We start from the raw sequence: 27,521 nt of genomic DNA, 5'->3' as shown, positions 1-27,521 counted from the left end.
ACTGATCTGGACTGATCTGACTGGACCGATCTGGACTGGACTGGACTGACCTGGAGTGGATCTGGGAGTGGATCTGGACTGACCTGGACTGATCTGGACTGACCTGACTGGATTTGGACTGACCTGGACTGACCTGGACTGATCTGGACTGACCTGGACTGACCTGACTGGATTGACTGGATTGACCTGGACTGACTGACCTGGACTGACCTGGACTGATCTGACTGACCGGACTGGACTGGACTGGACTGACCTGACCGATTGACCGACCTGGACTGACCTGGACTGATTTGACTGGATCTGGACTGGATTTGGACTGGATCGACTGGACTGACCCAGACTGGACTGACCTGGACTGGACCTGGACTGACCTGGACTGGATCTGACTGATCCGACCGACCTGGACTGGATCTGGGACTGACCTGGACCGACTCTGGACCGACCTGACTGGATCTGGACTGACCTGGATTGATCTGGACTGACCTTGGACTGGACTGGACTGGATCTGGACCGACTGACCTGACTGGACCTGGACTGGATCTGGACTGGATTTGACCGACCTGGACTGACTGGACTGACCTGGACTGGATCTGACTGACCTGGACTGACCTGACTGGATTTGACCGACCTGACTGACCTGGACTGGATCTGGACTGGACCTGGACCGACCTGACTGGACTTGGACTGGACCTGACTGACTGACCTGGACTGGATCTGGACCGACCTGGACTGGATTTGACTGACTGGACTGGACCTGGACTGACCTGACTGACCTGGACCGACCTGACCTGACCTGGACTGGATCTGGACTGACCTTGGACTGACTTGGACCGATCTGGACCTGGAACTGGACTGACCTGACTGACTCAGACTGGACTTGGACCTGGACTGGACCTGGGACCTGACCTGATCAGACTCGACCTGACTGGACCTGGACTGGATCTGGACCTGATCTGGACTGACCTGACCGACTTGGACTGACCTCCTGACTGGACTTGACTGGATCTGACTGGATCTGGACTGACCTGGACTGACCTGGACTGACCTGGACTGGATCTGGACTGACCTGGACTGGACCTTGGACTGGACCTGGACTGACCTGGACTGACTTGGACTGGATCTGGACTGACCTGGACTGACCTGACCGACCTGGACTGACTCTGACTGGACCTGGATGACCTGACTGGATCTGGACCTGGATCTGACTGGACTGGACTGACCTGACCGACCTGACTGACCTGGACTGGATCTGACTGACCTGACTGACCTGGACTGACCTGGACTGGATCTGGATCGACTGACTGATCTGGACCGACCTGGACTGACCTGACTGGACCTGACTGGACCTGACTGACTGACCTGGACTGGACCTGGACTAGACCTGGATCTGATCTGACCGATCTGACTGACTTGACTGACCTGGACTGACCTGACCGACCTGGACTGACCTGGACTGACCTGACCTGGACTGGACTGGACCGACCTGGACTGGACTGACCTGACCGGACCTGGACCGACCTGGACTGGATCTGGACTGGACCTGACTGACCTGGACTGGACCTGGACTGACCTGACCGATCTGGACTGGATCTGGACCGACCTGGACTGGATCTGGACTGACCTGGACTGACCTGACCGGACCTGGGACTGACCTGGACTGGACCTGGGACTGGACCTGGACTGACCTGACTGACCTGGACTGGATCTGACTGACCTGGACTGGATCTGGACTGGACCTGACTGGACCTGGACTGACCTGACTGGATCTGACTGACCTGGACTGACCTGACTGGACCTGGACTGACCTGGATCTGACCTGACCGACCTGGACTGATCTTGACCGGACCTGGACTGACTGACCGACCTGGACTGGACTGGACTGACCTGGACTGACCTGACCAATCGGGACCGACCTGGACTGGACTTGACCGACCTGACGACTCTGGACCGACCTGGACTGGACCTGGACTGACCTGACTGACTTGGACCGACCTGGACCGACCTGACTGACCTGACCTGGATCTTGACCGATCTGACTGGACTCGACTGGATCTGACCGACCTGGACTGACCTGGACTGACTCTGGACTGACCTGGACTGGATCTGGACTGACTTGACTGGATCTGGACTGACCTGGACGGACCTGGACTGGATCTGGACCGACCTGACCTGACTCTGGACTGGATCTGGACTGATCTTGACCGACCTGGACCTTCGACCGATCTGGACTGGACCTGGACTGACCTGGACTGACTTGGACTGGATCTGGACTGACCTGACCGACCTGGACTGGACTGACTGACCTGGACTGGATCTGGACTGACCTGGACTGACCTGGACTGGACCTGACTGGACCTGACCTGACCTGGACTGACCTGGGACTGACCTGGACTGACCTGGACTGACCTGGACTGACCTGGACCGATCTGACCTGGACTGGATCTGGACTGACCTGACCTGACCTGGACCTGACTGGACTGACCGACCTGGACTGACCTGGACTGATCTGACTGACCTGGACTGACTGGACCTGACCTGACCGATCGACTTGACTGACTTGGACTGGACTGGACTGACCTGACCGACCTGGACTGACCTGACCGACTGACTGATCTGACCGACCTGACCGGATCTGGACCGACTGGATCTGACTTGGATCTGGACCGACCTGGACTGGACCTGACTGGACTGATCTGGACCTGACTGGACTGGATCTGGACTGGACCTGGACTGACCTGACTGGATCTGACTCGATCCGACTGACCTGGTACTGGATCTTGGACTGATCTGGAACTGGACCTGACTGGATCTGACTGACCTGACTGGATCTGGACTGACTTGGACTGGATCTGACCGACTTGGACTGATCTGACCTTGACCGACCTGACTAGATCTGGACTGACTGGACTGGACCTGGACTGACTGATCTGACTGACTTGGACTGGACCTGACTGATCTGGACTGACCTGACTGACCTGGACTGGACTTGATCTGGACTTGACCGACTGACTGGATCTGGACTGATCTTGACTGGATCTGACTGACCTGGGACTGACCTGAACTGGACTGGACTTGACCTGGACTGGACTTGGACTGACCTGGACTGACTTGACTGACTTGGACTGATGGACCTGGAGTGGATCTGATGGACTGGATCTGGACTGATCGATCTGGACTGACCTGGACTGACTTGGACTGGATTTGGACTGATCTGGATCGATTTGACTGACCGATCTGGACTGATCTGGACTGGATCTGGACTGACTGACTTGGATTGATCTGGATCTGGACCTGACCTTGATCGGACCTGGACTGACTGACCTGGATTGACTTGGACCTGGATCTGGAGTGGACTTTGGGAGTGGATCTGAGTGGATCTGGACTGGATTTGGACTGATCTGGACTGGATCTTGACTGGACTTTGGATCATTTGACTGGATCTGACTGATCTAGACCGATCTGAACTGGATCTTGGAAACGGATCTGGAGTGGATCTGGAGTGGATCTGGACTGGATTTAGACTGGATCTAGACTGAGCAGACCTGATCGATCCTGACTGGATCTGACTGGATCTGACTGGATTTGGAGTGGACCTGGAGTGGATCTGGGAGTGGATCTGACTGATTTGGGAGTGGATCTGGGAGTGGATCTGGACTGATCTTGGACTGACTTCAGACCGGATCTTGACTGATCTGGACTGGATCTGAGCGGACCTGAGTGACTCTGGAGTGGACTTGGACTGATCTAGACTGGATCTGGACTGACTCCTGATTGACCTGGATCGACTGACTTGACTTGGACTGACTGGACCTGGACTGATCTGACTGATCTGACTGGACTGACCTGACCTGGACCTGGACTTGGGACTGGAGCGGATCTGGAGTGACCTGGAGGACCCATGGACTCGATGGACCTGGACTGGACTTGACTGACCTGGACTGACTTGACTCATCGACTGGATTTGGACCGACGACCGACCTGACTGGACTGACTGACTGACCGGAAACGGACCTTGGAGTGATTTGGAGGATCTGACCTGGACTGGACTAGACTGACTCTAGACTGGACATGGACTGGATCCTGGACCGACTTGACTGACCTGGACTGGATCTGGATGGACCTGGAGTGGACCTGGACTGATCTGGACTGACTTTGGACTGGATCTGGACTGGACTTGGACTGGACTGGATCGGACTGACTGGACCGACCTGGATCCGGACTGGACCTGGACCTGACTGACTGGACTGGACCTGGACTGGACCTGGGACCGACTAGACTGGACCTGGACTGGACCTGACTGGACCTCCTGAACCGACCTGGACTGATCTGGACTGGACTGGACTGACCTGGAACTGACTGATCTGGACTGGACCTGTACCGGACTGGACTGACCTGACCGACCTGGACCGATTCCTGACTGGATCTGGACTGACTGACCTGACTGGACTGACCTGACCTGGACTGATCTGACCGGACTGACCTGGACTGGACCTGACTGGATCTGGACTGACCTGACTGGACCTGACCTGGACTGGACCTGGACCGATCTGGACTGACCTGGACTGGATCTGGACTGGACTGGACCGACCTGACCGACGACTGACCGACTGGACCTGGACCTGGACCTGACCTGGACCTGACTGACCTGGACCTGGATCTGGACTGGACCTGACTGATCGGACTGACCTGGACTGACCTGGACTGACCTGGACTGACTTGGGTACTGGACCTGTACTGGATCTGGTACTGGACCTGACTCAGACTGGACTCTGACTGGATCTTGACCGACCTGGACTGACCTGACCGATCTGACCGATCTGGACCGGATCTGGACTGGACCTGGACTGATCAGGACTGGACCGACTGAACCGACTGACCTGGACTGGACTCTGACTGGACTGACTGACCGATCTTGACCTGGACCTGGACTGGATCTGGACTGGATCTGGACTGACTGACTGGATCTGACTGACTGATCTGGACTGACTCTGACTGATCTGGACTGACCTGGACCGACCTGACTGGACCTGGGACCGATCTTGGTACTGATCTAAACTGATCTTGGTACTGGATCTGGACTGACCTGACTGGACCTGGACTGACCTGACCGACTGGATCTGACTGACCTGGACTGGACTGGATTGATCTGGAACCAGATCTTGGACTGGACCTGACCGGACCTGACTGGACTGACCAGACTGAATCGATCGATCTGGACTGACCTGGACTGGATCTGGACTGGACCTGGACTGACCTGGACTGGACCTGGACTGACCTGGACCTGACCTGGACTGGACCTGGACCGATCTGGACTGACCTTGACCTGGATCTGGACCTGACCTGGACCTGGATCTGGACTGACCTGGACTGACCTGGACTGACCTGGACTGGACCAGACTGATCTGGACTGGATCTGGACTGACCTGGACTGGATCTGGACCGACCTGACTGACTGGACCTGGACTGGACTGACCTGACTGGACCTGGACCGACTCTTAGACTGACCTGGACTGGCCTTGGACTGGCTCTGATCAGACTGACTGGACTCGACTGATCTGGACCGGAACCGACCGACATGGACCTGAACCTGACTGACCTGACTAGACTTGACTAGATCTGGACCGACTCGACTGGACTCGACTGGATCTGGACTGAACCGACTGACCTGGACTGGACGACTGACTGACTGACCGACCTGGACTGACTGGACTCTGACTGACCTGGACGACCTGGATCGACTGACTGGACTGACCTGACTTGACTGACTGACCGACTGACTTGGACTGACCTGGACTGGATCTGGACTGACCTTGACTGATCTGGACCGACTCCGACCGACTGGACTGGATCTGGACCGACCTGACTGGATCTGGACTGACCTGGACTGACCTGGGACCGACTGGATCTGGACTGACCTGGACTTGACCGACCGGATCTGACCGATCTGGAATCGATCTGACCGACCTGAACCGACCTGGACCTGACTTCCGATCTGGACTGACCTGGAATCTTGATCGACCTGGGATCAGACTTGACTGGACTCTTGACCGACTTGACTCAGATCGACCGACCGACCGATCTGGACCGACCTGACCTGGACGACTGGACCTGACCTGGACTGGATCTGACTGGACTCTGGACTGGACTGGATCTGACTGATTGAATCTGGATCTTGACTGGACCTGAATGGACTCTGGACTGACTCTGACCGACCTGGACTGGACCTGGACTGATCGACCGACCTGGACTGACCTGGACTGACCTGACTGACCTGGACTGGATCTGACTGACCTGGACTGACCTGGACTGGATCTGGACTGACCTGACTGACTGACCTGACTGACTGGACTGGACCTGACCGACCTGGACTGACTCTGTACTGGACCTGGAACCGACCTGAACCTTTCTGGACTGGATCTTGACTGACCTGGACTGGACTCGACTCGACTCGACTGACCGACCTGGGACAATCGGACTGACCTGACTGACCTGAACCAACCTGACTGACCTGGACGACCTGACTGGATCTGGACCGATCTGGGACTGGATCTGACTGGATCTGGACTTGGACTCCACTGATCTGGACTGGATCTGGACTGATCGACCTGGATCTGGACTGGATCTGACCTGACCTGGGGCCTGACCTGACCTGATCTGGACTGGACTCTGGATCTGGACCTGACTGGACCTGGACTGGATCTGACTGACCTGGACTGATCTGGACTGACCTGGACTGACCTGGACTGGATCTGACTGACCTGACTGGACCTGGACTGGATCTGGACTGACCTGATCGACCTGACCTGATCTGGACTGGACCTGACTGGACTTGGACCCAATCTCGACTGGATCTGACCTGGATCTGACTGGATCTGGACTGGACTGACTGGATCGACTGATCTGACTGACCTGGACTGGATCTGACTGACTGGACTGACCTGGACGGACCTGGACTGACCTGGACTGGATCTGGACTGACCTGACTGGATCCGACTGATCTGTTTGGATCTGGATCGATCTTGAAGTGGACCTGAAGCGGATCTGACTGACTTGACTGGATCTGGACCGATCTGGACTGGACTTGACTGACCTGGACTGGATCTGGACTGACTGGATCTGACTGGATCTTGACCAGACCTGGACTGACCTGGACTGGATTTTGGACTGACCACTGATCTGGAACCGGGCCTGACTGATCTGACTGGATCTGACTCTGACCTGGATCTGACCTGACTGATCTGACTGGATCTGGATCAGATCTGGACTGACCTGGAGTGACTGAAGCGGATCTTGGACCTGACTCTGGACTGGATCTGACTGACTGACTGGATCGATCTGGAGTGGATCTGGAGTGGATCTGGAGTGACTTGATCGACTCTAGATTGATATGGATTGACTGGACTGGACTGGATCTGGATTGACTGACTGACTTGGATCTGACTGATCGGACCGATCTGGACTGACCTGGACTGGACTTTGACTGACTTGGATTGACTTGACTGGATCTGGAGTGGATCTGGACCTGATTGGAGTGGATCTTGAGTGGATCTGGAGTGATTTGGACTGACTGACTGGATTGGACTTGATCTGGACTTTATCTTGACTGGACTTGGACTGACTTAGACCGACCTGAAACTGATTTGAACGGACACGGAGGATCTGGAGTGGATTGGACTGACTTAGATTGACTTAGACTGGATATGGACTGGATCTGGATTGATCTGGACTGGATCTGGATTGATTTGGAGTGGATTTGAGTGGATTTGGAGGATTTGGGACTGGACTTGGAGTGGATTTGGAGTGGATCTGGACTAATTTGACTGACTTAGACCGATCTGGACTGACCTGGACTGGATCTGGAGTGATTTGGAGTGGATTTGGAGTGATTTGGATTGATTTAGACTGGATCTGGATTGGATCCGATTGGATTTGGACTGACTGGACTGGACTGACCGGATTGACCTGGATTGACCTGGACTGACTTTGACTGGATTTGGACTGGATTTGACTGGACCTGGAGTGACCTGGACTGGATTTGGAGTGACTTGGGAGTGGATTTGGAGTGGATCTGGACTGACTGTATTGACTTGACTGGATCTGACTCATCTGGACTGGATCTGGACTGACTCTAGACCGGATCTGGACTGACTTGGACTGACTTGGGAACGGACCTGGAGCGGATCGGGAGTGACCTGACTGACTTAGACTGGACTAGATCGATAAGCTGGACTGGATCCGGACTGGATCTGACTGACCTGGACTGGATCTGGAGTGGATCTGAGTGGATCTGGGAGTGGATCTGGATCGACTGACTGACTTCTAGACCCGATCTGACCTGATCTGGACTGGACCTGGACTGACTCTGGACTGGATCCGACTGACTGGACTGACCTGGACTGACTGACCTGGACTGGACCTGGACTGACTCTAGACTGACCTGGACTGGACCTGACTGGATCTGGAACTGACCTGGACTGATCTGGACTGGACTGAACTGACCGATCTGAACTGGACTGGACCTGACTGGATCTGGACTGACCTGGACTGACCTGGACTGGATCTGGACTGGACCTGGACTGGATCTGGACTGGATCTGGACTGACTCTGACCGACCTGGACTGATCTGACTGGACCTGGACTGACCTGACTGGATCTGGACCGGATCTGGACTGACCTGGACTGGACCTGGACCGATTGGACTGGATCTGGACTGACTGGATTGACCTGGACTGACCTGGACTGGATCTGGACTGACCTGACTGATCTGACTGGATCGACTGGATCTGACCTGACTGGACTGACTGGATCTGACTGACCTGGACTGACCTTGACTGACCTGATCTGACTGGATCTGACTGACTGGATTGACGGATTGACTGACTTGGACTGGACTGATTTGGATTTGACCGGATTGACCTGGATTGATTTGATTGATTTGGATTGATTTGGATTGGATTTGGATTGGATTGGTTGATTTGGATTGGATTTGGATTGGATTTGGATTGGTTTCGATTGGATTTGGATTGGATTTGGATTGGATTTGGATTGGATTTGGATTGGATTTGGATTGGATTTGGATTGGATTTGGATTGGATTTGGATTGGATTTGGATTGGATTTGGATTGGATTTGGATTGTCAGTCAGTCAGTAAAACTGATATTTTTGTGTTTAAGACATTTTAAGTCATGTTTTGGGCTGAGCAACTTCTGTTTCTAAAAAGGCAACATTGCAGAACGAATGAACCATCAGGCCAAAACGTCAGGCCCATAGATTAGCTGTCATATGTTGTGTCAAGTGTACTGCGGTGTTTTGTTAATGCGCTTGAAACAATATTATACCACTTTATTCTGTACGTCAAATAAGACCGAAAATGTCGAGGAAGCATTTTCCATCCATTTTCAAATTTCAAATTTAATAATGTTTCTTTCGACTTCTGAGTCGAAACAAAAATCTGACGTGTTCAGGACGATTAACTTCATCGTTTCCTGAAAGAAAATCGAATATCAATTTTTCATTTTAGGGCCTTCATCTCATTTAAATAACTCAGGAGAAAAACAAGCATTGCATCTTATGCTAGAAGATTTTTTTTTTGCGTTCCTAATGAGAGAAGAAGGGAAATGTGGGGTTTGAGTATAATGCCATCAGAGTGTCAAACGGCGAGCAGCAAGCCATGACTTTTCCTCTTCTAGTCAGACCTCCGCGGCGTGCACACGCGAGTCGCTGTGATAACTTCGTTCCGGCAATTTAGGCCGCACAGGAAGCTGCATGAATATGAGGAAAACATAGGTGTCGACAAGAAATCCTGCGATAGTGGGATTTCAAAATCCAAGCAATAAATGTAATAATTGTGGCATTTCCTTAAGAAGCCTTTTTTTGTGTCTTTATTAAAGAGACTTTCAGCCCGAGGCTGGCTCGTCTCCGAAACCTTAAGAAGCCTGTTTTCTTATGATAATCCCAAGGAGGCTAGCAAAATAGCAATAGATGCATTCTCGAATTTTGAAAGTATTGTTCAGATTTTGGAATAATATGTAATTTAATTTTTTCACTATTTTTGACTTCTAATCTATCAAAAATGAAAGTATTTAGGCTTTCGATTGATCTTTTTTGCACAAATTAACTTGAACATTTTTATTTTCAATATTTTGCAGTGTAATTTTTATAGCATCATCTCATAAACAAGGTACAGTGATAACACGATTTTTAACATGGACAAATTGGATTGTCCCTGAAATGAATTTAGAATTATTCCAATTTTTAGGAAGTACTTTACATACATTTTCAGCGCTAAGTAATTAATTGCTTTTTATTTGTGCTGCGTCGACTTCCCTAATGATCTTTTCTCGACACATTTTATAATGAATGAGAAAGGCATCATCATCGCTAGGTGGATTAATCTGAGTTTTTAATATAAAGCGATTAATTATACTGCATCTTGAATACGCTCTCCAATATATTTGGTCCATTGCCAATGCGGTCGATTTAAAAAATTTGCCCAATAGCTCAGAAAATCGCATTTTTTTTGTTTCACTGCTCGAGCTGTCCCATAACGGGCCCCATTTCTTTATCAGCATGTTCAAACGTCCGCCATCTGTGCCGTCAGTCATGCGTTCGCTGGCCGAAGCCGACGCTAAATGGGCGATTGCTTTATCACCCTCAGTTTTTTAAAACCGCCGTTTAACAAGGCGAAGAAATAAATTTTAGTACCCGTCGCCTCATGGCGTGGCGATCGATTCCCACGCCCCATGGCCCCCATAAACATAGAGAGCATCGTGTCGTTAATCAATCAATAGCCTTCTTCTGGTGTCTGCCTCCGCTGTCGTGGCAGTCTTCCCGTATTGGCACTGGTGGCTCTTCCGTGCGCAGAAGTCCCTACCACGAGACATAAGAGATCGTGGATTGTGCGACGGGGTGTCTCCAGGGGCGCGCAAAATGTGGGCACCGTAAAATCGAAAACCATTAAATTACATTAGGTTACATAAATCATTAGCTTATTAAAAGCAAATTTAGCGAATGACGGCGTTGTTGTCGGCTCTGACGCCGCGATCCATTCGCTGGTTGATTCTCTGAATGGGAACTCTTTGCCACCATAGCAGATCGCACTCGACGAGTAATAAAAACTACCTAATTTCATAGCAACCAACCACAACGAGTCGTCAGCCTTAGAAAAAAAAAACTAATCACGAACAACAGTAGCGTCAGAAGTATCACACGCCGGAGTCGGAAATTCGGCGAAAACAGCAATATTTTAGTGTCGCCTTGATTTGGATGGATCGATTTCAACGAGTGATTGCCCTTTCATCTGCACCTCTTCCACCAACTCCCCCACAGTGTCACGCCATGATGTTTGTTCATATAATGATTCGAAGATCATCTTGCTGCTGAAACCATTATCCATTTCACTCGACGGGACTAGTGAGAGGTATAGAGGTCTGCGATATGAGCCATGTTGGTATCAACACTCAGACTTGTTCTAACTTGTACTTTTTTCAACTGCATATTGTACCAAACTCTATACATCAAAACCCATAACAATAAGGTTAGTGATAAGACAATAAAGTAATTCCGATATCCATGGTTATCAGATTCTCCGCAAAGTGCACTCGTTGTGTTCGGTCAAACATAAAAATACCGCATACCCTCAATGAGACCCCGTGCCATCAGCGAAAGGTGAAAAACGGTTGAAATTGAAATCTCGATTATGACTTTTCAGTGCCATCCCTGTTTCCCTTCTTCGCTGGCTGGGACCCACCACTGGGAAATAGTAACAACCCAGCAGCGTAAAAGGGGCCCCGACTGGGCTCCAACCAGATTTCGAAGCCGTGAAAGGGAAGAGACTATACGCTCTGGCCGGGCAAAACGAGCGGCAGTGTTCGATCGGGTCGCGAAGATGCTGGAGATTGTAAACTAGGTTTCTGGTGGACAGGGGGCGAGCAGATACGGCAACGGTGGCGCCGAGAGGGTTAGTGGGTGGTTGCCGGTGTGAGCGCGCGTGAGAGGAAGAAACGACTGCAGGGTGGAGCGCAACCACGACCAGACGACGACGACGACGACGAGGGTGAAGCAACCGGCGAGCAGCGATTGGAGGGCGAACCACAAAAGACTTCAATGCATGGGAAGCGAGAGCGTGCGATCGCACGGTTTTTGTGAAGATGTTGCAAAAGTGAGTAAAAGGTCTCCGGGTTCGATTGGATTGCTGTGTGGCGATGAGTCGTGCGATGTGCGCTTGAGATGGGGCGGTTTCGATCGTTTGGTATAAAGTTAATTTAGCAGGGAGTGATAGGAATCTGCAAAATTGTGTCAAGATTCAATTCATGGGTGTAACCGACTTTGAAAGAGGATATCGATATGCTACAAAAATTGATATTATGTTTATATTAGTATTTTCACAACTGAAGTTGCTTTAAAACGCCACGTTGTTAAAACAATCTCAGTTAAGAGAAACATTTGAAAAACCTGTAAGTAATAAATTTTTATTTCAATACGTTCCCAATCTGCAATCTGCTTTGCCAGTACTTCTCTCTAAGCGCAAAGAAGTTAAATAATCAATGAACTGGCATCGGTTATCGTACATGGGGCATATGACACGAAAAAGCGTAACAGCGGATTTTTCTTTAGTAAAGTAAAAATGCCGTTGCATATACTCCTGAATACAAATGTATCTAGTGCTCTTCGAGTGGTTACGAAGGTATATTAGGTTCAAACCAAATTCTTGCCCGGATATGCATGATTTTTGAAGCCAATTGGTGAACTATCCATGACAGCTCTTGGAGTAGGACATAGAGAGTATTTTTTATCTCTGGAGCTATGGGCATCAGACCCTGGAAAGCTTAGGAAAATGCATGCGAGACCAAATTAGTATAGTTGAGTATAATTTGGGGCCATGTACTTTTGTGAGAATTAGTTGTTAAGGCACAAATAGGTACTGATTTTCCACATTTTTGCCATTATGATGAATAATCTTTCAATAAAATCTTTTAGAAATCCTTGCTAAAACACCTGCTAATATTAGTAAATACAGTTACCTCTCCCTTACTTGCTATTGAAAGGATCATCGAGTTAGGGAGGTATTGAGATAGGGAACTGTCGTATCAAAAATCCGGTTCAGCAGGACAGCGAAAAGAACACTTGTTGTCGCCTCAAAATTCGTACACAGAATGAATTCCTTTCTTTCTTTTTTTTTTGTTCTTCTTCCGGGATGATAGAAACGCAAATAAGAACGCTACCTTGAAGCTTGTGACGGAAAAGTAAAAAAAACGTAAACGGTGAGCTTTTTTCAAAAGTTTGAAAAGCCCCGAATTCGCGTTTCCGCAAACCTGATTGCCAACTTTACTTGAAAAAGATGCAAAGTGCTGTAGCTGCAGTGTTTTGAAATTATGTTCTAAGTCAATGATAGCAATTGATTTAACAAAAGATGTATTTATTTTATCATTCTTTTTATTTCTCCATTACTTTTCTGTTACTCTACAGGAACAGGTTTATATTTTCTCCCAAAAAGTTTGAATTGAACAGTTAGAAGTGAGAACTGGGAAGTCAGAAATGAGATGTTTGAATAGTGTACAGGGTAGGGAGGTGTGAGTACTGATAAATGGAAATGAGTACTTAGTAGTGAGATGTATGCAGTAATAAACCGACACGATTGTTTCATAAGGGCCAATGTCCCAAACGTAAACAATACCTTTTCCTGCAAATTACTCAATAACTAGGACCGTTCCCAGCTATCAACCACTTGGAACTGGAGCCGCTCCGCGCCTTCTATCGAACGGAAGTGGAAAATATCGCCAGAAGTTTCTAATCTTCCTGAAATCAGTGGAAGAAGTCAATGTTTACGTTTGTGACTTTCGCCCTTTTGAAACAACAATGTCGAAATAAGTAGTGAGAAGTGGGAAGTGAGAAATGAAAGTGAGTGGTTAGAAGTGAGATGTGATAGTTGTGGAGTTAGAAGTAGGAAGTGAGTAGTGAGGAAAACAAGAAGTGAGTAGTGAGGAAAACAAGAAGTGAAGTGAGGAATGATAATAAATATGTAGGAAGCGAGATGTTGAGAAATCAGAAGTGAGAAGGAAGAAGAAAAGATGAAGAATTAAAGATAAAGAAAGAAGAAAAAAGGAAGGCGAAAGAAGGAATGAGAAGGAAATAAGGAGCAAGAAGGATGAACACGGAATAAAGCAGAAGGAAGGGGGAAGAAAAAAGAAGAAATAAGAAATAGGGTAAAGAGAAAGGAAGAAGGAAGGAAGTAGATGAAAGAGAGAATAAAGAAGAAGAAAGAAGAAAGTAGGTCAGGAAAGAAGAAAGAAGAAGGAAAAAGGGAGCAAAAAGAGAAATGTACTAAATTGGAAAGAATAAGAACTAATTTTCAAATTTTCAATTCTCACATCTCATTTCTCACCAGTAACATTCAACTTATCACTCCTCGGTCCTCAGTTCTCATTTCTCATTTTCTTCTTCTCACTGTCCTTTTTCATTTATCATTCCTCACTTTGAATTTCAAATTAAATTGAAATTGAATTTCTCGTTTCTCACTTTTCAATTTTTACTTCTCACTTTGCACTGCCCATTACTCACTTCTCACATAGCACTTCTCACTTCTCACTTTTTACTTTTCACTTCTCACTTCTTACTCCATACTACATACTTCTCACTTTCCACTTCGCACTTTAAAATTCTCACTTTCCTTTGCTTACTTTTCACTTTTCATTACTCACTTTCTACTTCTCACTTCGCTTCTTCTTCTTCTTCTTCTTCTTATTGGCATTACATCCCTACACTGGGACAGAGCCGCCTCGCAGCTTAGTGTTCATTAAGCAATTCCACAGTTATTAACTGCGAGGTTTCTAAGCCAAGTTACCATTTCTGCATTCGTATATCATGAGGCTAACACGATGATACTTTTATGCCCAGGGAAGTCGAGACAATTTCCAATCCGAAAATTGCCTAGACCGACACCGGGAATCGAACCCAGCCACCCTCAGCATGGTCTTGCTTTGTAGCCGCGCGTCTTACCACACGGCTAAGGAGGGCTCCTTCTCACTTCGCACTTTTCACTTTGAATTTCTCACCCCATCTTCTCACTTCTCATTACTCACTTTTCACTACTCATAATCTTTATTTTCAACTATTAGGCCAAACGGAATTCAGCTAAATGGCCCGACACCTTGTATATCGTCCCAGATAACCAGTCATCGTATATCTATGTATATTTAGAGTTGTATAAAAGTAAATTTCCTATCACTATCGTAAAAGTAGACAATTGAGTTATAAATAATGTTCAAAAAGAATCAAAAACGCGATTATGTCTGACCACTTCAACGATTTACGAAGCAACATCGCTTAAGTTGGTAAAAATAGTATAAATCATGTTTAACGTAAGCACGTTTAAGATCATATAATGTGTGATGTAAAAATGTTCGTATTATTATACATAACGCATCGGATGTTTTATCGTAAACTAGAAGTTTTATCATAAATCATCACAAACTTTTTCATAGATAGTTGACTCGTTTCACGTTATCTCTTGCTAGAACTGAAGCATATTTTTAAAGAAAAATCATGTCTGAGGCAATGGTTAAAACTAGATTGTCTAAAATTAAAAAACGCGGTACATACAGTAGATTATTAAAAAAGTATCGTGACCGTTTCAGGAGAACGCTAAATGCTACTACAGATGGACGAGAAATAAACAACGAGTCTAGTGTTGTATCACCATCTTCATCGGTTCAACGCACAGAAAGAAGCAACTCTCAAGAGAATTCCATAATTGCAGAGACAATTATTGCCTGTGATCAGGAACAAACGGAATATGAAGGTTATTAGTAATTGTCAATGTTTTAAAAAAAATCTATAAAATTTTTATTACAGGCGACGAAAGAAAAATTGTTACAGATATTCGGAAGTGGTCAAACGAGAATAATATCCCCCAAACAGCCCTTAAATCGCTCATAAATGTTTTAAACACAAACCTTGGACTAGAATTAGCTAAGGATCCTAGATCAATTATGCGAACTCCAAGGAATGTGAGCGTCAGTCAAATGGGAGAGAACGGACAATACTGGCACCATGGGCTAGAACCTTGCCTCAGACAGATATTCCGAGATCTAGACACACCTTTGTCTATTTCAATTAACATAAACGTAGATGGTTTACCTATTTACAAAAGTACCACTAAAAATTTCTGGCCCATATTATGTAACATCCATGAAGCACCTCATATTGCACCCATGGTCGTGGGCATATTCTACGGTAATGGGAAACCAAAAAATGTGAATGAATTTCTCAGCGCCTTCATTGATGAATTGTTGCCTTTGTTGGAGAACGGAGTTCACGTGAATGGGTATCTTTTGGCCATAAGAATTCGCTGTTTCATCTGTGACACTCCGGCCAGGTCATTTATTAAAAATGTGATCAACTTCAACGGCAAATATGGCTGCATAAAATGCACCACTAAAGGACGGTTCAGCAAAATATCGGGAACCATGTCATATCCGGAGTCGACTGCACCGCTGAGAATTGATGAAAAGTTTCGGTCAAAGCAATACTCTGATCATCAAAGAGGCGACACACCGCTCATGAAGCTACCAATCGACATTATCCAGGATGTCGTTGTCGGTGATTCCTTGCATTTGCTTGAATTAGGTGTAATGAAAAAGGATTGCACGACAATTCCCCGAAAATCAATTCCCCGAATGCAATTTCCCCGAATGTAATTTCCCCGAATGTAACAATTCCCCGAATGCAATTTCCCCGAATGTAACAATTCCCCGAATGTAACATTTCTCCGAATGGAACAATTCCCCGAAAACATAGTACCTCTAACAAACACATCTTCGCAATCGACTGTATGCGTCCGAAAAAAAGCAGCATTTAAAGATACGTTCAAGTGTGTCTTATTGGACATTACCAGCGCAATATCCTTTGGTGAAGATGTACGTGGCCAGGAGTAGTAATCCTCGGATCGCACCTTCCTTGATTTCTGATAGCAATTTGAATAAGGATTTCAAAACAAAAACTCACTTGTGTCCAATCTACAAAGTACACCGTAACTATGCTACACTTATCAGCTCAATATTCTTTGGTAGTATTAGATATTTTTGATCCTCCAAGATCTGTTTTTAAATTAATAAAATATCAGGGTAGTATGATTTCCAATTTGCTTTTTAACAACGGCTGTGTGTTTTTTAACGGCAAACGGCAATTCTGATTGAAAGCGTTTTTGGTAAATATTTTTTTATCTTCGAAATTAAACTCCTGTCCTGTAAATACCTTCTTAAGAAGTTTGAGGCAATGGTTGATGTAAATCTTTTTAAACCCCAGACTAAGACAATGGTGAATATATTCCTTCTTTAAAAATAATGCATTTGCTCGGACTAATGAAATGGTAAATGCGTCTCTCCTTTAGAGAGTGTTTCTCCAGATTATTATTCTTATTATTCTATTTTTAATAATACGTATCTGCCCGAAATAAGATAATATGGATGTAATCCATTCTTTATAAGAAATCATTTCCACGAAGTAAGGCAATGGTAGATGTAATCCCTTCTTCAGAAATAGGCGTTAGCTCGAAATAATGCAAATATGAATGAATTGAGAATGATAATAAGGATTAATGTGCTCTCTTATTTTGATACTAATTTGGCCAGAATAAGGAAAAAATATATAAGCAAATGTATTGAATGTATAATATTTTATCGAAAAACATTTTGCCGAATTCATTTTCTCAGAATAGCATTAGGCATTTTTTTTTTCAGATTGTTCTTAAAATTGGCTTTTTCTTGGATAAGTGTAGCATAGCAGCAGTTTTTAAACATATAATTGCTCCATATCAATCCTTTATTATATCTGGTAAGCGCGCTCCTATAGTGAACGAATTATCTCCTCTTCTTGCCTTATTATGGACAGACGTTCTCTCTCGAGACACTTTATACTGGATAGACGAGTTTAAATAAAGAAGGCATTATCTCCTCCATTAGCATTACATCGGGTAGACGGGATCATTTAAAGAAGGCACTGTCTCATTGATTCACTTTATTTCAGACAAACGAGTTCATTTAAAGAAGGGCTATCTATCCTCTTTGCCTTATACCGGGCAAATGTGTTTATTTGAGGAAGACATTGTCACTTCCTTTTGTTTTAAACTGGGCAGATGAATTCATCATACCAAGGATACTAATACATTTAAAGAAAGCAATATCTCTTCACTTCGCCTTTGGCTGTTTTTCAACTTAGTGTTCTACTAGCATTTCCACAGTTATTGAAAGTTTTCCCGTGCTTGCCAGTTACATGAATGTCTTGTGTGGCAAGTGCAATGGACACACTGTGCTCAAAGAGCCGAAAATGCTTCTCACCCGGAAGCATCCTAAGCCGAACCGAGAATCGAACTCGCAACCTCCGGATCAGAAATCCTCCAATCGCTTTGTGCCGCACTCAAATAAAAGACAGAAGCATTCGGGGAAATGTTACATTCGGGGAATTGTTTCATTCGGGGAATTGTTACATTCGGGGAAATGTTACATTCAGGGAATTGTTATTCGGGTAAATTGTATTCGGGGAAATTGCATTCGGGGAATTGGTTTTCGGGGAATTGTCGTACAATCATGAAAAAGCTTTTAACTAGTTGGCGTACAGGTTCAATGTCTATGAAAGCGAAATGGAGTACTTTTCAGAAAAAGGCAATATCGGAGTATTTAGTTCAAGTTAAGTTTCCCATGGAAATCCATCGGCAAATGAGGTCATTAGAGTTTGTATCATTATGGAAAGACTTAGAGTACCGAAATTTTATTAACTATGTTGGTATAGTAGCACTTAAAGACTTTCTTCCTGAGAAGTTTTACGACCATTTCCTCTACCTTTTCTGTGCCGTAAGAATTTGCTCTGTCGAAAAATATTCAAATCTTTTACCTGTAGCTAGGTCATTGATTCTTGATTTCATAGAGAACTTTAAGTCATTATATGGTACTGAATATATCTCAAGCAATATCCACAATAAATTAATGATTTCGTGTGTGTTACTTCTACGTGAAGTTAAACGATTTACAATGATATGGAAATGCTAATATCATCTTCCAAACTTGGACGTACATGTTCATGATAGCTTTATAGGCGAAAGTATAGAATTGATAGTTCCGTTAGGATACGGCAGGCATGAAGAATGTTTTTATAGAAGTCGATTTGAAAGCGAGCGGAGGGCAATATTTGTGATGGCACATATCGCACGACCTTCCTTCTGCCAAGCTCCCGTATGAAGGGGGAGGGAAGAATATCAGTGTGGAAGCTGATATATCTCCACTGGCAAAAGGAAGGTGGTTTGACTTGCTCATATGCCATCGCGTGCGGAAGGATTTGCTATCGACGAGTACTGTCTCCAAATTTCTAATATGACATCAGCATTTAGTCGAATAGGATTTTTATTGCACAGTTCTGTTGATCATATTGTTTTACTGTTATGATCGCCCTCTTCACAATGCAAATTGCTATCAATATCATTATTATTTGAGCATCGTTGTTATGTTTTTTTTTATTTTCACGTGCAAGTGGAGTACGTCACATATTATGTTGTTAGCATCGTCATTCAATTGTGATCGTGGATTTTTTCAGTTGTTGTCACGTTCATCGTCGTCCTCATAGACACAATCATCATTGATGAACGACAATTGCCATCATCAAGGATATAAACTATAAGATATCTATAAGAGTCAACATTGTGGTGTGTATGCTTCTCATCGTAATAGTCGTATGTGGTAATCATTGATGATTGGCAATATTCTCAGGGCAATATGTGGGTAACAATGTAGTTAAACCTATACTTAACGATGATTTTTTTTTATATGGTTATCGTCATTATCGTAGTTTTCATCGGGCTACACATGTCATCGTCGTAATTGATAAATTAACATTCTATTTATCCTTGTTCTTTTTATTTCAATGTAAACAAACATGGTTTTAGATGTTTAACAGGAATAGTTGTATCTTTCAGAATAAGAAACTAATCATATCAATCTCTACTACCACACTTAGCAGTGATATGTAGTGAAGGTTATATAGTAATTGTTAGAACTCATATTAATAACATTCCGCACCAACGTCCTTAGGTATAATGCTTATAATATTTAATTAGAAAAGAGCAGACTCGAATCTGAAGTTAATCTGAATCCATCGAAGTATTTCCATCACATTCTTCGTCATCAGACTCAAAGTTGCTTTCATCTCCAACCATTCGTTCATCATCATCAGATGAAGGTGGATCTTCGTGGTCTGTATTGTGTCCATCACCTGCAGATATTGCAGCTGCTTTGCGAGAGCGTTTCGGTCTGCATGCCGATTTCCGAAGTTTCTGGCACGTAGATCGTGGTTTACAGTAACGAAAGAGTTTATTTCGGCAGAACAGCTCTAATTTCTGTGCTGTGTACGACGGATCACCAATTCGCACTATATCGCCCAATAATTGAATGACATTACCGTATTCACGGAAGCCTCTCTTAGCCTTATTGCCCCGGCTGATTCCTGTCCATGTCATCTTTGTCCAAAAATCACGTGTGAAAAGACAATCAACTACAGTATAACATGCATTGTCGCCTTTCTGGATGTATGCGTTTGGAATTATGATTTTTGAGAAATATTCCAACTGAAAAGAGAAAAATATGATTACCATTGTTTAGATATTTATCATAATACTGCATACAAAGCGTTGACGTAGGTGTCTGCTATTCAGCTTGATGTTCCATTTGCTGAGCTCATCCTCGTTATTTATGAGCGTGTGATTTTCGACGATGCCATCTTCGGACTTGGCGGAGTTCTCCCTTGCTTCAATATCAGACAGAGCAGCATAACGCGCGAAGTTAGTTTCAAAAGCTTTCTCGACAGATTTTGTGACAGTCGTTTCGATGAACACTTTAAGATCTGCTTTCATTTGCTCGTAGCTCATCGACCCTTCAATTTTTAAAGGATTAATAACATACTATTGAAAACAATTTGGTGAATATCATACCTGTTATTTGTAAGGCTGATGTGTTGTTCTCGTCTGCATACTGATAAAACATATTTTCGTCCTGTAAATAACCCGTTCCGTCACCCAACACTGTTTGTTCAGGTGATGTACCTAAAATTGTATAAATTGTTTTATTATGTTTTACTGTTGGGTATAATGCTAGGCGTTGCTTCCACAAAAATAAAGGAAGTGGATCAAAATATAGATAGCGGGCAAACTCGGTGTGTGCAGGTAGGAAGTAATAATGCTAGGAAGAACATGAAAACTCTAATATGAATCATATACCCTTGGTGTCGCTGTGACTCAAAAGAAGATTGAAATCAGCAATGAACTTTAATTAAACTTTGTACATTATTTTACCTCTGATGATTTTACTGGATGTTGGCAACTGATCCGCAGGAACATGAATTTGGTTGACTTGAGACGTTAAGGTGCAAGAATTGGTGTTGTGTTGCACGGGCAATAAAGCAGATGCTTGTGGATGAATAAGCGTTGCTTCGATCATATGAGAGTTGACCGAGGGCTTAGCATGTTGTACCAAGGATACATTTTGTATCTTCTGTAGTTGTTTGCTGTGTAATAGTGGGCTCGCAGTTTTCGTCATATGCCATCGACGCACGGGGACAGACAGTTTGACTCGAAGAATACGGTTCATTCAGTACAATAACATTCGCGTTGGTATTCATTGGGATACTCAAATCAGCAGCAAATCAGCAGTATGAGTCAGATTTCTCGAATCTTCGGATGCGTTGTCCACTTTCAATTGGATTGGTATTGATTGGAAAGAAGTATTTTGTAGGTTGCATGCTAATAGGAAACTAAAATAACTTAATGTTCCAAGATCTGAAGCATCATCTTACCTTGTATCATCTTATTATAATCCTTTGGAGCCAGTGCCTTCGGTTTTTTGGCAGGTTTTAGCCGCTTCCGCTTATTATCGATGTCGGAGACTTCACGTTTGGAGAGTTCCTCGGCAGCTTCTTCAGCTAGTTGGATATTTTTGAAGCTATTGCATACTATGACTGGAATCTTCTTCGTGGGTCCATTGAATTCATGTCCAGCAAGCCTTAGGCTCTCGATTTTTGCATTGGAAAGTTTTGGCCAAAGCAAAACATTTCTCTTTACCCATGCTGCAGGTACAGCCATTACCTTGAATTTCTGGTTCTCGATGAATTGCACGACGGTATACATCTATGAATAATAAGAAATAGCTATCATATTAAAGAATAGTTACAAATTCAAATACATACCTTTAATATGGAGTGAATTAAACAAAAATTATTATACAAATCGAAATTCTTCGAACGTTGACAAACTGTTTATCTTATTGACAGATCAATCACAGCTGACCGTGCAGCCAGTGCAAATTAAAAGTCAGAATTAAAAGTTTTTATTTTGTTATCCCAATACACATCCGTATTAGACCTGTGCGCCGATCCACTTTGGACCGGCGGCGGCGTGAACGCAATTTTCTATCGGCGGCGGCGGCTTAGCCGGCGCCACGCCGCGATGGTTCTCGGCGGCGGCGGCGGCGGCTCGGATCGGCGCGATTCAAAATTTCTTCGGTGTTGAAGAACAATTGTTTTTTTTTGTAATATTATTTGCATGTCTCGTGCATTAATGGCAATAAGCATAATTTATATTGTACGCTGTTAAAGAATCCTACAGGAATATAATGAGAAAATGCGCCTGAGATTCCTTTAAAAAAATCCTTAGGAATTTCATTACTTTCTCTTCAGAAATTTTTCTTGAAATCTCTTCATAAATCTTAATTCCTAGTGAAAATACTATCAAAAATCCTTAATTCTTTAGCCTGGCGGCCACAAGTCAAGACCACAAGGTGACTGGATCCATTTCATGGTACAGTGTAAGTTTTTTTGTTCTTCCGTATACCTATGTGCATCCTCGTGTTAGTGTTAAAACAAAGGAATGCAAAAAATAGTGAATCTACTTAGAAACCTTGCAGTTCGAAACTGTAGAAGAGCTTGATGAACACCAAACTGCAATACAAAAAATTTTCAAATGGAGGATGTAATGTAAACAAAAATATCAGATGAGAAAATTCCTGAAGGTCAGAAAACCCTACAAAAATATACATGGAAATGGAAATTTTCCATGAGTTCCCCATACATAAATTCTGGGACACGTATTATTCATCCCTTGGAACTTCTGGACAAGGAAATCCCTAAAACTCATGGATATGGAATTTTTGGAGTGAATTAAAAACTGGGAGTATAAACCACTCCTCCTCCCACAATTTCACAGGAATTCTTGAAGAAGAAACATTTTAGAAGTTCTATCGAAAGAATTCCCCAGAATACAAGGAGAAGAAATTTCCTATAAAACATAGGAGAAGATATCCTCATAATTCAAGAGGAAGGAATTCCCTAGAGTTAGGATGAGGTGAATAATTCGCCGGGGTTCTCGGAGGATAAATTCCTTCAAATTCCTTAAGGAGGATTTCATTTTAATTTTGGGGAGGATTCTACAAAATTCAAAGGAGAAAATTTCTGTAGAAGGAATTGTTGTAGTAAAAATATTTATTTATTTATTTATTTTTATTTAATTCTTATGTTTCAATGACTATATGTTCATAATACAGCAATCAGAATTCATAAGAAACACGTCAATACAATTATACAGGACATATCAATCTTCAATTTTTGTGTTAATTTGTGCCTCGAAAGTGTGCTGCAAAAAGTCGTCGTAGAATAGAATTGGAATATCCCAGAGCTTCTGAAAAAGGAATTCTCCAAAAATACTAATCTTAGAGTTCCTTAGAGTTCTTTATTTCCTAGAATTCCTGGAGGAGAATTTCTCCAAAATAGCTGGGGAAGATTTTCAGTGAGAGAAAAGAATACCTGCGTTGCTGGAAGGGAGGCGATGGTGTTGCATTTATTTAGATTTTTGGGGTGGATTTATTCCCCATAATTCCTGAATGGGCAAGTTCTAAGACCACCTGAGATGGTAAGAATGATTGGTAAATCAGTTTCCCAGAATTCATGGAGCAGGAATTTCCTAGAGTCATAGAGAAATTGTTAAAAATTAAAGAAAAATAACGGGGAAGGGTTGTTTGGCCGAAACTCATTCGGCCGAAAGCCATTTGGCCGAATGCCACTAGGCCGAACAAACCATTAGGCTGAAACCCATCTGGCCGAAAGGGTCATTTGGCCAAAAGGGTCGTTTGGCCGAAAGGGTCGTTTGGCCGGAAGGGTCATTGGCCCGAAAGGGTCGCTTGGTCGAAAGGGTCATTTGACAAAAAGGGTCATTTGGCCGAAAAGGTCGTTTGGCCGAAAGGGTCATTTGGCCGAATAGGTCATTTGAAAAGTGAGAAATTAGGAATAAGAAAAGTGACGTCTCACTTCTCACTCTTAATTTTTCTTTTCTCACTGTAAAAAGTGAGAAGCGCAAAATGAGTGAGGAGCGTAAAGTAAGTAGTGAGACGTCTCACTACTCACTTCGCGCTCCTCTTTTTTTTACAGTGTGTAGAGAGAAATGAGGAGTAAGAAGATAGACGTCTCAATTCTCATTCCTTGTTTATAACGTCTCACTGTAAAAAAATTAGGAGCGTGAAGTGAGTAGTGAGACGTCTTTAGCAAATACAATTTTAAGCGCAACGGATCGTTTTCCAATTTTTATAATAATTAGAAAAGAATCATCCCTACCGATAAAGAAAAAATATTCATCCCAGTCCAAACAAGAATTGCCTGAAGTATAGGCCTTGAGCTCCTTGAGGGATTGCAAGTTTTATTTTTATTCGTTTATGCTGACTGTTGTCCATAAAATTAAATTCGATGAGAGTTTTCCATCCCAGTTCATCCAAGAATTCTCTGGAGTTTAGGCATGAAGATCTGCTCGCGTACCCAAAAGGCTATTATCTCTTTTTCATAATGGATACTTAATTAGTATTGAGCGTCTTAGGGGAAGCCTTGAAAATTTGTGCGCTTTTTATTCCATACATCCAAATTGGATATCCGCTCAAAAATTATTTTAATGCAGGTCTTCCGAGAATTTCCTTGAGTTTACGCCTTATTGGATCTTAGATATGTCTAAAAACGGTTCATGTTCTATGTGATCCAAATAACCAAATTGGATAACCCTTAAACAAGAAGTCAAATTTCAAGAAGGAGCTAATAGATCTTTCATTACCCGTATTGACCTTCCCGGGCAGAAGCTATGAACAGAATAAGAAAAAATGATATGGACTTGATTGATAAAAGAGATAAAAGAACAGGCCACAATATCAAAAATTTGCACCGAAATATCATTTAAATATCAAGATATGCTATGGATAAGAAAAAACTAATGGCACTTGATATCGATCACTTATTACAAATCACATATCTTGATATTCTCATGATATTTTAGTGCAAAATATTGATATTGTCGCCTGATCTTTTATCTCTTATATCAATCATGTCCATATCTCATTTTGCTATTTTATCAACATTTGATATTATTGAGCTATTTTCGTCTACTCGGGTTAAGATCGCGGAATTCTTGGGTTACCTGAAATGGAACACATGTTGAATGTATATCCAATTTGATTCTGAGAGACGAATACCCTCTGTTGGGTAAAGTCTCGTTAAAAAGAAAAAAAAAATGATTCATAAATCACTAGGAATATTGATATATAGACCGTAAGATATTAGTTTATGCGTTGAGATCTCTCTAGGAAATTATGGGAAGAGCTGAAACGAACCGGGCGATAACATAGTTAGTTAATCGATTTATTTGCGCAGATTGCCATGTATCATATTTAAAAGAATTCGAAAATCAATTAAATGAAAAACAAGTAATCTTAACAAAAAATCTATTTGCATCCTAACATCAAAGTAACATGAAAAGACGGTTGAGCGTAAATGTTCTTTTTAGCGGCGCAGCCGAAATTTTTCAAATGTATAAGGGTAAACGGAATTTTTCTTCTAACAAATTGGAGAGGAGGATAAATTCCCAAAACTACCCCCAGGCTACAGAACTTAAATTATTTCAACGGCTCGCTCAAAATTCACCGGCGGCGCGGTCAAAAAATTACAGCGGCGCGCCGGTCAAAAACGGTGGCGGCGGCGGCGCATAAAAATCGTCGGCGGCCGCGGCGCGGCGCGGCGGCGCACAGCTCTAATCCGTATACGTTTTCACAGTTTTTTATATATTTTTTTTAAAATAGGTCAATTAATATGAAATTATAATTGGGGTGTTTGTTTGACAGTTGGTTTTATCATCGCAAGCAAACACTTAATCTATGATTATTTGCGTGTATTTACGAGCTTCTACAGTTTTGGCATCACTTATTTATCAAACTTAGGAATTGTATTATACCGCCGGAAATAAGTATAAAGACAAGCATGATTTTTATACATTTTCATCATGATTGAGGATCGATATTTCGATTCGTAGCGATTCGATTTGGCTGAAATTTTACTAGGTACCTGTTTTTAACTTTAACTTTCGATCTTTGAGTAAATTGTATACATCTCTGTTGATTTTGACCTCAAAATCTGGAAATAATTATAAAGACACCACTTTTTTATATGGAGCTCCATACAACGGAACTGTCTTTATAATTATTTCCAACAGAAACGCGTGTAACCAGAATATATGCATAAATGTAACTATCATTGAATAAAAATTCAAGTCATTTTAGGCTTGTTGGCAAATAATCAGCCCAATCGAATCGCTAAGAATCGAGATATTGACTTCCCAATATGGCTATTTTGTATGGAAACCGAGCTTGTCTTTATACTTATTTCCACCAGTGTATATGAGAAATCAAGTTTTCTCAAATCTTAAATAAACTCCGATATGGTCGTATATGTAGTAGCAACAAATCATTACTGAAAATACGATCAAGAATGTTATTATGATAAAGGCTTTTACGAAAACATTTTTTTTATATCTTATTACATGCAGGAGTAAGTTTGTAAAGTATCGTATAGCAATGATGCATGTTTATTTTTAGTCATCTGACTGGACAGATAACTTTGTTTGGTTTTAACTCTACCAATATTGCATTCCGGCATGGTGTAGAGAGATAGCGCGGCAGCAGCAGCTAGGGCATGAGAGTTCGATTCCAGATAACATCCGATTTATACAAAAATAACTTCGCTTCATCGATTTATGGCAATTATGACTCTAAAATGTTTAATAGATGGAATGAATTGATTTTTTTGCGTTGAATAATGGTTAATCGTATATCACGTTGCTATAGTAATACATGAAGTCATTTTAAACTTTATCATTTTTAATGTTTATCCTAGAGATGCTAAAAAGTATCATATGAAATCAACTTTTTTCAAATTATTTGTCTTTCTTATGATGTATATCGCCTCCACTTTAGTACGTATATAAGACTTTGACGCATTATTTACGATTCTGTAATACTGTATATGGATCCGTATATTGAATAATATACACACAAAAATGTTTACTGGGGTGCATGTGAACCGTTTCTGACAACATCGAGCTAGCGTGGTGAAATGCATTGGAAAATTACTTCGACTTAGAGAATTTCCAGTAAGGGAGGGAACGCAGTATGCTACATTTCAAG

The 27,521-nt window shown here is 43.5% G+C and overlaps 2 protein-coding genes across 3 annotated transcripts in view; one reads left to right on the top strand and one right to left on the bottom strand.

The window, feature by feature from the left end:
• Positions 1 to 27,521, top strand: part of LOC134224556 (Kruppel-like factor 3) — a 643,489-nt gene that overhangs the window by 136,437 nt on the left and 479,531 nt on the right. The window lies entirely within an intron of this gene.
• LOC134219617 (uncharacterized) lies at positions 20,129 to 22,165 on the bottom strand. The gene is made up of 4 exons (XM_062698403.1): positions 21,835 to 22,165; positions 20,975 to 21,085; positions 20,669 to 20,916; positions 20,129 to 20,611 (listed from the first exon to the last, which is right to left on the bottom strand). Exons 1-4 carry the CDS (start codon positions 22,163 to 22,165, stop codon positions 20,129 to 20,131), a joined length of 1,173 nt encoding a protein of 390 aa, XP_062554387.1.

Source organism: Armigeres subalbatus, chromosome 3 (genome assembly GCF_024139115.2).
Source record: "Armigeres subalbatus isolate Guangzhou_Male chromosome 3, GZ_Asu_2, whole genome shotgun sequence".
Classification (NCBI taxonomy): domain Eukaryota; kingdom Metazoa; phylum Arthropoda; class Insecta; order Diptera; family Culicidae; genus Armigeres; species Armigeres subalbatus.
The sequence above is the reverse complement of the archived record's forward strand: the minus strand, read 5'-3'. Positions and strand labels throughout refer to the sequence as shown.

What these genes read in the sequence shown, in the direction of transcription:
- LOC134219617 (XM_062698403.1), bottom strand. Translation starts at nt 22,165, where the DNA reads ATGTATACCGTCGTGCAATTCATCGAGAACCAGAAATTCAAGGTAATG. An exon ending in TTATAATAAGATGATACAAG is followed by an intron (nt 21,086 to 21,834) that starts GTAAGATGATGC and finishes ATACAATTTTAG; the next exon opens with GTACATCACCTGAACAAACA. An exon ending in GACACCTACGTCAACGCTTT is followed by an intron (nt 20,612 to 20,668) that starts GTATGCAGTATT and finishes TTCTCTTTTCAG; the next exon opens with TTGGAATATTTCTCAAAAAT.